Genomic DNA, 14347 nt, shown 5'->3' on the forward strand with positions numbered 1-14347 from the left:
TACTTACAAACTGTGCATCAGCTAAGGAAGAACTGAAGGTCTAAAAATTCTCTCCAAGCGGCAGTAACACTAATGAAGAAAAATCAGAAATATAATTATTTAAAAGCACTTTGTGCGATATAAAACATCGTATGAAAGGACCACAGAATTAAGGGCAGCTTCTAAAAAACACACACAGAGTAGCTCTAGCGTGCCTAGTTGCAAACTGACACCGTGCAGTTCACGGTATGAGCCTGACAAGTGGAATGCTTGCAAAAAAACAAACACAAACAAAAAAATCCAACACATCCCTGCCCCCCTTATCTAAAGCAAATACTGGCTGCCTGCTGTCATACTCGATCCAGATTTCAGAGCCACTTCCCCATGCACACACTTTCCATTAACTTAGGGTGACCAGACAGCAAATGTGAAAAATCGGGACAGGGGTGGGGGGTAATAGGAGCCTATATAAGAAAAAGACCCCAAAATCGGGACTGTCCTTATAAAACCAGGACATCTGGTCACCCTACATTAACTTCATCTGCGCCAGCTTGTTCTCTCCCCACCCCCGGGTCTCAGCGACCGGGCCACAGGCGCGCACACGCGGCCCATCTGGAAAGAGAGACGGAGCCCTGTGTCTGTCCCTCTTCTCCGGTCCCACTTGACGATCTGACCCTTAAAATATTGATCACCTTTGTTAGATCCCTTTCGGAAACCGGCCTGCTCGCTCATCCTTTCACTCGCTTGAAGCGAGCAGCAGCTGACAGCCAAGCATGTGGAGTATAAATATTGAAATAAACGAGCCGGAGGGAGGGAGAAAGTGGAGGTGGGAGGGAGGAAAGAGTGGGGGAGGTTCAAGAGTTGTGTGTGTGTGTGGGGGGAGGGGGTGATCAGCCCGGTGCTCCTGCGAGGGGCGCTGCTCTCCGGGAATGGGTGGGAGGGAGGGAAGAGGGGGGGAGGAAGGCAAGATAATAGCATTAAAAACAACCACCGCCACCACCACCAGCCCAACAACAACAGTGATTAGCTCCTACCCATCGCACAGGGGCTGGGAGGGGATTGTGTGTCTCTCACCTGACTTCCTCCTCCACCGCGAGCCGGGGGGGCAGAGACACGCGCGCACACAAACCACTCTCACCAACTCAGCCCCAAAAACAGGGGCAAGCAGAAGGGGGGAAAGAGCGAGCGCCAGACGCACACCCGGCTCCCGCGGCGGCGGCGGCTCCCGGCTCCGCTCTACGCCGGCGCTCAGCCTCCCCCTCCCTAGCCCGGCTCTGCTGCTGCTGCTGCCGCGCACCCGGGGAGGGCAGCAGCCGCGGCGGCTCGGCTCCGGCACAGGCGCGAGCAGCGTCCGCCAGGGGGAGAGAGGCAGCGAGACACGGCGCACGGGTGCAGCTGAGCCAGCCCCGGCCGAGGCTCGCCCGCTGAAGCCTGCGCCCGGCGTCCTTCCCCGCCCAAGGGCTCCGCCACAGAGAAGGAGCCGGGCACACGCCGGCCCCGCGTTGGTACCTTGCTGCCCTGCTGTCAGCCTGGGCTCCCCCTGAGCAGCCTGCTCGGCAGCGGGCGGGCGTGCGTGGCTCCCCCCTCCGCGTCTCCTTCCTCTAGACGCCCACTCCCGATGGGTGAACAGACAACTTGAACTTCAGCGCGATTAACTTCGCCGCCGCCGCCGCCGCCTGGGAAGCTGAAGGTGTCGCCCGCTGCGCTCTCATGAGTGAGTCGGTCTCTTTTCCTCCTTCGCCACCCCCCTCCCCCCGGTCTCTAGCGCGCCCCGGTTCTTGTATTAATAGTCACATTGTGGGGTCGGGAAAGCAGGGGGAGGCAAGGAGGGAAACCCCTTTCCGAGCAGCGCCGGCGCGCCACACACCTGCCGCCTTGGCAGGGCTGCATGCCATGAACCCCGGGGGGTTGTCCCGTCTGGGCTGCGGCTGAATCCCTGCTGAGGGGCAGAGCCGGAGCCACTGGCCTTGCGGCCACCTTCCCTTGCAACAGCCACTTGAAAAAGGCAAGTTCCCTGAAAGTTTGGGAAACTTCTCCCCCACCGCGTGCTCAGCACGGGAGGGTGCCGGTGTTACACCGGCCAGCCGCCTTGGCGACAGGTTGCCTGGATTGGGAGCGCTGTAAACGATGCGTTTGTTAAACGTGTGGGGGGGATACTTAGCCGCCGTGTTTAACCTGAAACGCAAAGTTGCTGAGGATCGTCTTGCGAGGCTGCATAGGGGGGGAAAGGAAGAGAAACACGAAGGAGATCAACTTTGGCAGTGATCTCTGAGAGGGAAACGTTTCTCGCAGCACGCATCGTGGCAGCTGGCGTGCCTGTGACCTTAGGGGTGAGGAGACACTGTAAGCACAGGTATGCTATCTCCTCTCCGCTGGAGGTCCCTCCCCTGGCGTCTTCCACTTTAGAACTGGTTGGGTCCTTGAAGCAGCAGCGAAGGCTCCAAAAGGAAACAGAGTATTTATTTCCAACCAGCGATCCAAAGATGCACTTGGAAAATCCTCATAAGTTAATAGTTTTAAGTACATTAACCAAAGCGTCCCACCAAGATAGTGCCACTGTTTAAAAGACATCTGAGCCGCCTTTCAAATGTCATTTTACTATATATACAAGCGCATTTAGTTCAAAGGAAAATAATTCAAATACAAATGTATGCCTTGGATTTTTTTTTTTTTTTTTAGAGACCAACAGAAAATTTCCTCTAATTCTCATAGTTTTGTCGAAATATTTGATTAGTTCCAGTGAGAAGAACTAATGACAGACACCTGCAAGTTTCCAAGTTTTGCTCTGCCAGTCCCAGAAATTTAAAGTGCTTCTGTTACCGGCAGAGAAACCCTTATCCCATTGAAAACTTTGCTAAAATATTTTACACCAGCTTTTTACCCAAAATGGGTAAAAAAAATTGGCAAACACCAACAATCAGTTTTATTCAGTCAAACCTAGTGTAATTTTCCTATGAAAATAATTCATAATTTCAGATTCAAGAACTCTTAAGGTTAAGGCATATGATCTAGTAACAGACCTTTATTGGGGTTATGATTTAGCAGCAGTCCTTTATTTCTACTTTATATCATTTTGGTATAGTACATTGGGATATCATTTGGTATATATCTGTCAGCTCCAGTCTGCTGGCAAACATTAGCATTCAAGCTTACATTTTTGACAAATGTGCAGACAGGAATAGCATGAATAAGCATCTTAAATATTAACAACCTAAGCATCTGTTGTGAAACAAATTTAATATATTTACTATGTTTTTCTCACATTGTTAGAAAAGGTTACAATAAGTGTAAAATTGCAATGTTAGTTAATACAAGGATTGGATTGGATATTTCCCTATCTCTTCAAGTGTTTAAAGCAGTCACAGGATATAAAGACATTAACTCTGGTGCATTATTTAAAAAAGAAAGTTGAAACTCTGTAAAGGCTGGAATATAGCATAGTATCTGTAATTTGTATCATATTTACTTGCAGTGTTAATATTATTTATACACTTTATACATACACTCATTTCCTGTTTCAGATTTTATTAATATCTCACTGATCAAGTGGAAATAATATTTTATACGCAAAAATGTGTAATCATGTATAGTAAAAAGTGAACATAAAAAGACAGCATATGTATGCATACATGTTTGTGTATATACGTATAAATGGGTAGCCCACATACATTATAAAGCTCTATAACAAAAAATAAAATCATTGTCTACAGTTGTACCCACTCCTGAATACAAACAACTAATGAAAAAGAAACAACTGACTCCAAGGAATGCCTCTTTCCCCTGGAAAAACAGTAATCTAAGTAAAACAAGAACATAGAGGGAAGTGTCCAAAAAGCCTGTGTCGTTGTTGTTGTTTTTTTTTTCCTTCTGGAAGCAGTGCATTCCTCCTTTTCCCTACAAGTGCAAATGTGTAATTAAATAATAGATCTTTGTATGCAAAATGACTTTACTGGGACAAAAATATTTAAGTGGAATGCTTTTTGTTCATGCATTTTTTTAAAAAGTTAGTTTCTTTTTAATATTCTTTGTTCTTGAATCATTAAATAGCAAAGTAACAACCAAAACAGTTCCTCCTTCTCTTCTCCTGTTCTTTCAACAAGACTTATCTAAGGATAAGTACTTAAATACTGCTTATTTCTGAGAAAGAAATATAAAGTGGGTAAAGTCAGCCTGAGATTCATTAATGGTATATGTTGATTTGCAGAACAGGAAGAAAGAGAGAAGCTCCCAATTTAGCCAAAGCTTGCAGTAATCATTTTGATCTTAACAAGTTATGGTTTGCAATGTAGGCCCAGAAGGTCAGCTGATAAGCACCTGTCCCTTATTATTATAGAGATCCTTTGGTTATAAATAGTACTAAACTAGTACTAAACTAAATACAATGTACTGTCTTCAAAGTACCATAGTAATTCAGTAATATAAAATCCCAAAGGGATGTAGGCAGGTGTGCCCTTTCAAACCACAGAAGTGTCTCTCTTTCATGTAGTCAAGTCATGGATAACTACAACTTATATTACATTAATATTTTTGTTGGAGAAGGGATTAAATGCATAGGACTTCAATTTTTGCAATCTTCAATATAGTTCAGCATTATTTAAAAAAATTTAATTTGATATTTTAAATTAGAGGAAAATTTTATTTCAGTCAAGGAATACATTTGTTGAAATACAGCTGTTTGCCAGATTTTTTTTAACTGAATACCATAAGATTAAAGTGAAATTCTTGTTATGCTTTCTAGTTGTATTGGGGGAGGGAGACAAACAGATTAGTAAATTTTATTAATTTAATTGATTGATAAATATATTAACATTTTGCACTTGGATTACAGAGAAATTGTTGTTCAAGATAACACAACATTCCAGGCTACTTAAATATCTCTATTAATAATGGGGGAAATGTGTTTTTTTTTTTTTTAAATATTTCAGTCATGTTTCTAAGGAATATTCTATTTTAGCATATATACTACTGCAGAGTTTTATAACCCTCTTATGCATACCTGCCATGGCTTTCTCTAGATATATTTATTAAATATCTAATAACACCACAAACTTTCCTTCTAGAACAGTTTTAAACATAAGTGGAACATTTTAGTTTTTTAATTTATGTTAATAGATGTAGGGTGTATATACAATCTCCTTAGAAATCATTGCTTTTTCCAAAGAGGAAACTTTGATTTTCAGTCAGGGAATACAAGGAGAAAAAAACTGAAAGTATAGGCAGTTCCATATATCATTTTATTTTATTTTTGCTATACTGGGATGATGATATGAAGTGGTCATTTAGAGCGGGATGATAAAATTATAGAAGAGCGTTTTTTACTTTTTTAATTATTTAAATTTAGGGCTGCTAAAATAAATGTTTTTGCTAAAGTTGTTTGATTTTATAGCATTTTTCATAGAATTTTGACAAACTGATTTAATAGAAAAGCTATTAATCACTTAGTATGAGAAAACATATTTTTCTGGTAAAATGGAAGTTCTGTTTTTGCCATTATGGGCATCAGGCTTTAGTAATCTGCTCCTCTTGTGGAGTGAACACTTTCTACTTAAAGCTATCATGCACCTACTGTTTATTTACGCTGCATTAAACTGACAGCACTGCAATCAGAGGGAAAATATTACTTATTTTCCTGAAGTAAATACCAGTTTATAGGTTAGTGCATGTATTTATAATCTTGTTGCCACTAAATAATTGTTCTGTCTCCATTTTAATATCTACCTGCGGTGTTATCCATGGCAGCTGACTCTTCCTTGTTTGAAAAAGAAAAGTTTTGTTATCATTCCAGATATGCTTTCTGTGGCATGCAGAAGCCAGTTTTAAAGAAACCGTATTCAGTTTTGCCTAGCATTCTTGAGTTGTGTTTCAAACAGTGAAAACATCATTCCTTAAGAATATATGCCTACCGAGCCACTTAGATTGTATATTCAGGCAACTGCAAATAAGGGCAGAAGCATTTTATTAATAACTGAGAACACAGATGTGTGTATGATGAAAAATGTTCTGCAACTCTTTCACTATGCAATCTAATGCATTTTTAAACTTTAGTTGTTACAAAGTTGCTGTACATTATTTAAAAAATCAAAACAACCTATATTCCAGTTTGATTGTTAAATAAGAACTTGTGGTACTTCTACTTAAATTTTGCAACTTCTTAAAAAGTCTGTTTCCTACCTCAGAAAATTCCATTGTTATTTTGAAACTTTGTTTCATTACCTGACTGCTAACCTGTAGATAACATTAGTAAAAACAGCTTACACTTTGAAGAGAATACCATTAAATTCACTATCAGGGTGTTCTGCATCTAATCTTTGCCGCTGAGGTCCCCTTTGTTCAAAACAAGTTATAAACTTACTACATTTAATATTAAATTAAAGGTATACGTCCTCTTCCATATGTATGGTACTAACAACTCTAATTCTAACCAACAATGTACCACAGTTTGTAATTGTTACAACAAAAGGATATGCAATGGCCATTTTTAAAAAGTAGGTGTTTACCAACAGTTACTGTGTATCGGATATAAGTAATATCTGTTTACCAGTTGGCAAATGTTGACTTTTTAATGGTTCTACAAGCCCTCCATCAGGGTGTACAATCTCCGTAACAGTAGATGAAGTTCTGAACAAAGATTAAGGGTAGGTTATGGACCATATATAGCATACGAATCAGATCAGTTATACAAGTGATTCCCCTTAAAATTAGTCTGGTATGATAACATACCTCTCAAGTGCTATTCTGAATAGTAAATACAGTAAATTAAACTTGGTGGGTTTAATTCTCCTCTCATTCATGTTGATGTAAATCAAGAGTAACTCCGTTGAAGGTAATGGCGCTACATTTGTATATAACTGGTGGGAGGTCACTATCAGGTCTAATGTATAGGGTGTGAACAAAGTATTAACACACACTGTTTACCAACTGTATGGCAACTGTATCTTTTACTGTTTATTTTAAAAATACTTCTTCTGAGATCAGTTATTCTGATACAGATTGTGTCTGTCTACATATAAATATTCAGGGTGAGATCTGATAGTGTAACATTTCTTTTTTATATTGGCCTATTTATACCCTTTCAGTTGTTTAGCAGCAGCTCTGCTTTGCTAACACTGGTTCATGAAAGAAGCCCTCTTCATCTGTGTCAATGATTCTTTCATGAAAGAATAGGTTGATTAAAATTATGTGGACCTAGGTCCACAAAAATTGTTCCTCTCAGACAGACAGCAGTATGTACCATACACCAGCTGAGTTGGACTTTCCCCTTTGCTCATATTTTGACATGACCTGAGGTGTTCAGGGAGGGCCTTTAAACCCAGTGTACATCTGCTTCACTCGGGCGCTTGCTTTGGCAACAAGTAGCTGACCATCAGCAATCATTTGTGTATTGTGTCACTGCAGCAGTGGGGATATATCTGACTATGGAGACCATATATTAAGGATTACCCCTTAATCCTTTCCTGGTAGACAGAGTGGCAGAACGAATATCAAGATTCCTGGGTTCTATTCATATCTCTGCTACTGACTCAAAGTGTGTCCTTGGACAAGTCACTTACAGTGCCTAGACAATGGGAGGAGTTAGGTACTTAGGTGCTTTTGAAAATGCCACTATTAGGGCCTGATTTTCACATGAACTAAGCGCTCACAACTTCAGCTGAAATCACTGGAAACTGCAGGTGCTCAGCATCTTTGCAAATAAGGTTCTTACTGTGTATCTGCCTTATTTTCCCTATCTGTCTGACGGGTGTTGTAAAGCTTAATTAATTACTTTTTTTCTGTTTGCATAGCACTCTGATATATTTGGATGAAAAACACTATACTGTATAAGTGCAAAGCAGTGATGTTGTTCTGGGACCCAACCGGAAAGATTTTACTTGCAATGTAGAGTATCTTTCATATGCCCATCAGTAAGTAGTGGATGCTGAATTTGTCTTGTTCTTGATGGCCAGATAAATGAAACCACTTGCAATGAAAAATAAGTTTTGAACAGAATACATTTCAATGTTTCAAATTCTATGTATATAGTATTACATGTAGTAGCAGTGTGTGTATGTGCGTGTATACACTGTGTGTGTGTATATATACACACACACACACACACACACACAGAGCAAATAGCAACAGCAAACAAAACCAAGTGAAAATTCAACCTGGGTTTAAAAGGTTTGTAATTTAAAGTTTAAACCAATAGATTTTTATATGGGGAACAATAGTGGAAAGTTTATTTTTAACTATGAATGTTTTTGTTCATAGGTGAGTTTTCTTGATTGGTATTAAAGGTCCCAAGAACAATTAAAAATATCTTAAAAGTTTTAAAATGACAGTTTTAGTTTCTAAGGATTCATTGTAATATAAATACTGTATGCTTATTAGCATTACCAGTGCACTAGACATTTAATTGCAGTCTTTGTGAGACATGTTATCTGTATATTAACTATCACTTAAAGAGAATGATATATACTCTTACATGCAGGCTCTTGCTTGCCAACCTTCTTTTTAAGATTATAGATTCAGATCTTCAATCCAGAATTTTCATGACTTCAGTCAAAACAACTCAACTTCATTTAAAAAAAAATTTGAAAAAGTTGTTAACACTTTCGTTTATTTAAGTAATACTTAAAAATTGTTTGTTTACCAGTTTTATTTTCTTTCCCAGTCTTGTACGTGGAAACAATTCATATATGTCTTTGCCCATTCAAATCAAATATCCTTACAGGCATTTTTTAAAACTTTTTAAGAAAAATTATTTTCATTGCATATTGAGTAGACAGACTCAATAATAATAATCTAATTGTAGTGTGGTGGGTGGTCTTTTGTTTTGTTTTTATTTTTTTAACGTATATGACATGACATTTAGAATCTTCTTTTCCAGCATTAGCTCTTAAATACTATTATTGCCTGAAATACATTCTATATAATAAATATTTGTGACCAGTGATTTGGACTACCAGAAGCTATAGAAAATGACTATCATCATAAGCAAAATAATATATTTACCTAGTGCCAGTTTCCCCCCTCCAATGTGTGTCCAGGTTACACTGATTACTGTGATCCCAATAATGTAAGTGTTCCATATGCAGAACTCAGCATAGTTGCCAATGGTTGTTTTGCACTGAGATTACTAGCAGGATCAGGTATAATGGGAACTGCACATGCGTAACTGAGGGCAAAAGTGGGTGCTTAGATCATAGGTATGTTTTCTATGATTAAAAACAAGAACAACGCTACAGCATTTTTCATGAATAGACCCAACCACGGCAGTATTGCTACTGAACCTAATTCAGTACTCTCTGTAAGAAAATCTCCTATTTAAGTCCCACTGCGGATGTAATATTTAATTTGGCTTACTGAAGACTATAATCCTCGCTATAATTACTGCAGAATACTGTAGTACTTTTTTAAAATAAAGGATGTGTTCATTTTATAACAACATTTTCATTTATTGGACTTGTGATTCCATTAAATGCTGTATTTGGGTGATTTATCCTGTGAGAAACAAGCTTATTATTGTTGACTGTTCTGAAAAATGCTTTCAGATACCATCTAATAAAGTTATACCTGCAGAGTTGATATTTTTAATATATTTGTTGCATAGTTAAACAGCTATTTGTGTGACACAAAGATAGAGATTCCTCAAGCAGCATTTTACTGTTTGACATACTGTATTTCCAAGAAGTATTTTATAGGTTCTGTCTCTTTAAAAATGCAGTCTCCTCTATTTGCCCTATTAATTGTTGATATGTTGCCATCCACGAGACAAAAATTAGAGCTGTAATTAAATAATCATGTGATGCTCCTTAGTGCCAGTGAGAGCAAACTCATTTTTCCAGGCCCTGATGGTCACTGATTATTGTATTACTACTGGCTTGCTTTATTTATTTATTTATTTAATGATTCTGTATTACTAGGTTACTTAACCACTGCCCTTCTTTTCAAAATTAAAGAAAGTGGGGAACATTAAGTCAGTTAATTGGCTAGCCATCCACAGGGACACAAGGTAGACATACCTTTTCTGCTTTTGGTCACCCGGATTGGTTCTTTTGGGAAAGCTACATAAGTAGTGTGGTTGTGTGCCATTTAATTTACACTGGTGTTTTGGCTGGGATGGATGCATATGGGGAATGCCAGGAGAATTACAAAAGGAGCAGGGTATTAAAATTCAGAAATGATTAAAATTGAAATAAAAGGATGCTGCTGCTTTGCCAGTACTCTGGCAGTCATAATGACACACAGAGATTAGTTTCCACCTTCATCTTTTCCTTCTTTCTCATTTCCTCTTGTTTATTGTTGACACATTTTCCTTATGTCTCTGCTTCTCATCTTTCTGTATCTTCCCCCCCACACACACACACACACTGTTACATATTCCTACTTTTCCTCTTTCCTTAAGCATGGAGAAGCTTTTAACCATACTATAACAATAACAGAATAAGTTATTACTATTTAAGATTCACATGATTAAAATTCTCAAACACAGGTCAGCTATATTATTAACTGATACGTAATTTTTCATTTAAAATTTTTTTTATTCTGTCCTTACTGTTTTTCAAAAACTGTTTAGTGGAATGTTAGGCTAGGAAAAGAAGAACTTACCAGTCATGGATAATCAATTATGCATAGATTCAGATTTAACAGATGGAAACTGGTGAGTTAAAGTTTCTCTTTGACTTCATGATTTTTGTTTGTTTGTTTTTGTGACACCTGTCTCTTATGTATAGTTAAACATCTAACATAGCATACTGCATCTTTGTATTTTTTTCTTAGCATAAACTCATTTTTTCCTGTTCTTAACTTATTGTTCTTAATTTTGTTTGACTGCAGGGGTTTCTGCACTGACTCTGGGGTTAAATTATCCTGTCATGAAACTAGCATTTTAACTAGTAATGAATTACACAATGCCATTTAATCTTAAAATTGTGTGTCAACATGATCATTAAATTGAATGAGCCAAATTCTGCCTTCAGCTATACCCATGGCCTTCAGCAAGGTGACATAGGCTCAACAGTACAGAATCTGGCCATGTTTGTGTGTGTGTGTATGTATGTATTTATTTATTTTTATATATATATATATATACACACAAACACACGCATATTGTTATGATACGTAAATAGGCATACACTTCAGAGGTGTTAATTAAATTTCTTTCACTCATTTGATAGTACAGCAGATTCTTCTTATTCCTTGTTTTCAAAAGTCCAATATGGACTGGAGATAACATTCCTTTTGTGCATGGAAAGATTTACACACATCTAAATAAAACAGAAAGGACATAACCCTTTGCTGCATTCTGACAATGGCAACAAAATGGTAGCAATTGAAAGAATGGATAAATATTGTGTGCTTTTCCCCTAAAAGCTATTTTTAACAAAAAATGATATAAAAGGAAACTTAAACTTTGGTGTTGAGTGATGATTGTTTTAAATTTACTGATGGTAGTACATTGGTGTGTGCTTGTATATGAAGATGATCTGTATTTCAGAAACAAATATTCTATATTCTACAGTACATCAGACCACTGTGTGATGTACTGGGTGACACAGAAGTTGTATTCCTCCCAAATATCCTAATAAATAGCTATGTAAAACAGGGGTAACTTGGTACTGAAGTTATTTCTCTGTGACTGCAGTAGTTTACACCAATCTTAAATTGTTTGAAAGGTTATGTCCAAATGAAAAAGCATCTTTCCTTACCTGGTTCTACCCAGATTTGAAACTGCACATCCCTCAGGTATGGCACAGGGAAATTCCACATCTATATACCTACAAAATTATAATGAACTGGAAGATAACACAAAAAGTACCCTCTGTATTTTTCTTGAGTAACATATTTCACAATTTCTCATGAAGGTGCTATCTTTATAAGTGGGGAAAATCATAAAGGAAGATTTAAAAAACTGAACAGAAAACAAATGCTTTATATCACTCTGTACTACAGAAGGAATTGAACACTGACACTCTGAAAAGAAATAAAATTAATATTCATTTTATTAATTATAACAATGATGGTGAAAGTTCATGCACACACAGCAGTTTGCCCCACATATTTCTTCAAAGAACTGTAAAGATATCAACTAATATAAAAAGTCATTTTCCCCAAAATATTATATTACTGTATTGTGTTGTACAACACTTAGGGGGATATGTTTTATTCATTTCTTTTATTGTGCTGAGGCCTTAAGTACATATAAACTGTCCCATCTACTACCTGACTTCTAACCAAGGATCCTAAAAATTACCCATTTTTTGGTGGGATCCCATCTCTAATTACTCACGCAGATGAATTTCCGTTCAGATCAGGTATTCATTACCTGAATTAATTACTCAACAAAGGCTATGCTATAACTGTTACCAGGAACTAGGTAGCAGTATATTGGTGAGGTAAAACATTAAAAGTGTTCTAATACCTTGTTTCTTTGATTATTGACCTAGTACACCTCTACCCCGATATAACATGGCCCGATATAACACGAATTCGGATATAACGTGGTAAAGTAGTGCTCCGGTGGGGGGGGGGGGCTGCGCACTCCTGCGGATCAAAGCAAGTTCAATATAACGCTGTTTCACCTATAACGCGGTAAGATTTTTTGACTCCCGAGGACAGCGTTATATCGGGGTGGAGGTGATTCCATTATTATAGTTATTCTTTCTGGTTTTTAGTCATCTAAGTCAAATATTCCAGTGTGTTCTGGAAGTTTACAGGGACAGAAAGTAACATTTTGAGGTTGTTTGCTTTAGTATTAAGTTGCTTGATTGCTTTTGTATTATGTTCCTGTGTGCTTCTACAAATGACATGTATTATAGTGGCACTGGATATGCCAGAATACGCTTTATTTTAGCACCTCCATATTGCTAGATATGGTGTGTGGTCATAGTTTTACAAAGCTCCATTGGCTAACAATTTCATTTTCTGTAAAAAAAAAAAAAAAAAAAAAAAAAAAAAAAAAATAATAATATTCAAATTTTGTTTTTGTGGGATCTTCTGAGCTCTGGATTGGAGCAAACTCCAAAATTCAAAGCAAATTCAGCACAACCAAGTTTCACTTTGTTTGTGTCAAAACCACATATTTTGCATGTTTTTTAGATCCAGCCCAATACTGACTCCTGTGCACATTTGGGTCAAAATTAGGTGCACCATTTCATTTAAGTTTTTTGAACCTTAGAAAAAGTGTGGCAGAACCTGGGCAGAGTTTTGAGTTAATGAAACTTGAAACCAGGACCTGCATGTGGTTTTGGGTTTCATAATGAAAGTTTGACAGTTCAAGTCATCAATCAGTTCTAACCATTTTCTTAGACCTAAACTCTTCCCTGTTTCCAGCCCACAAGAATTATCAGTAGATTTTTAAGGAAGTGAATTATTAGTACTATAAGAGCTGAAAAAAGAATGATTGTTTTGTCCTGTTGATGAAACAGGCTACTGCATAACAAATTTCTGCTGTCAGAACTCATCAGAGCAAGTATCAAAAGTCTTGCTAATAGTACTTGAATGGTCCTTGTGTAGTGATAACTGTAGTGGCAGGGGCTGTTTTGCATTGTAATATGCAGCTTTGCTTGGACTGTGTGAAAATCTTATTCTTACTCAAAAGTGTTGGATTAAACTTCTGTGTTGCTTGGAAGCCTCTTTCTTTATTAGCTCAATGTTTACTTAAGATCAAGAAGAAAATTCAGTAGTTTGTCTGAAAAAACAACACTAGACTGTGTTGCAGAATAGTTTAGAAATATCAATTTAACTGACTTTAGTAAATAAAAAGATTTGAGAATTTTTTTGTTTGGTGTTAGTCGTTTACATCTGTGATATTAAGCTCTTCTATAATATTCAGTACAATGTTTTCAGCATCCCAGCAAGCTCCAAAAATGAATACAGGTGCCGCTTGAACATGTCCCTAAAATAACACTACTTATTAGCCAAGTCCTTTGACATAATTGTTTGCAATTCCAACCCTCCACCCCCATCCCTTGCCTACTAATTATCTAGTGTCTGGGAAAATCAGAGTTTTAACAGAGAGCACCCCTCAACATTAAGTATCTTTCCCACGGATGTATTTTGAAAATGCTACCTTAAACTAGAGCCTTTCAAACTGTGACCTGAGGGCTACTGGTGACCTGTGGAACACTTGCTTGCGAGGTAGAAGATCTGGCAGATCATATGATGCTGGCTTTCCTCTTTGCTTCCAGCTTCTAAATTGCATTAAAAGAATATATTAAATAATGTCTTATTACAAATTTCCATGTAAGCAATTACTGTAGTTGCCACAGGGAAGTTATAAGTGTGAATTGGTGGGAAGGTGGTCTGTACAATCATGAATGAGAGAAGAGATAATCTATGGGGCTGTCTTTTAAAATGTGGTCCACCCTTTGCAAACTCAATGCCATAA

At 37.9% G+C, this 14347-nt stretch overlaps 1 protein-coding gene across 2 annotated transcripts in view; it reads left to right on the forward strand.

The window, feature by feature from the left end:
* The first annotated feature begins 1608 nt into the window (after positions 1–1608).
* Positions 1609–14347, forward strand: part of SATB1 (SATB homeobox 1) — a 104603-nt gene continuing 91864 nt past the window's right edge. The window contains exon 1 of one of the 2 annotated variants that reach the window (XM_054020002.1): positions 1609–1693. Coding sequence is in view for 1 of the 2 variants with exons in the window: in XM_054020008.1 (XP_053875983.1) it covers positions 1690–1693 (4 nt within the window). In the remaining variant the exon portion in view is untranslated. The remainder of the gene's footprint in view (positions 1694–14347) is intronic. The other variant, XM_054020008.1, reaches the window with a different exon arrangement.

The sequence above is a fragment of the Malaclemys terrapin genome, chromosome 2 (assembly GCF_027887155.1).
Source record: "Malaclemys terrapin pileata isolate rMalTer1 chromosome 2, rMalTer1.hap1, whole genome shotgun sequence".
NCBI lineage: Eukaryota > Metazoa > Chordata > Testudines > Emydidae > Malaclemys > Malaclemys terrapin.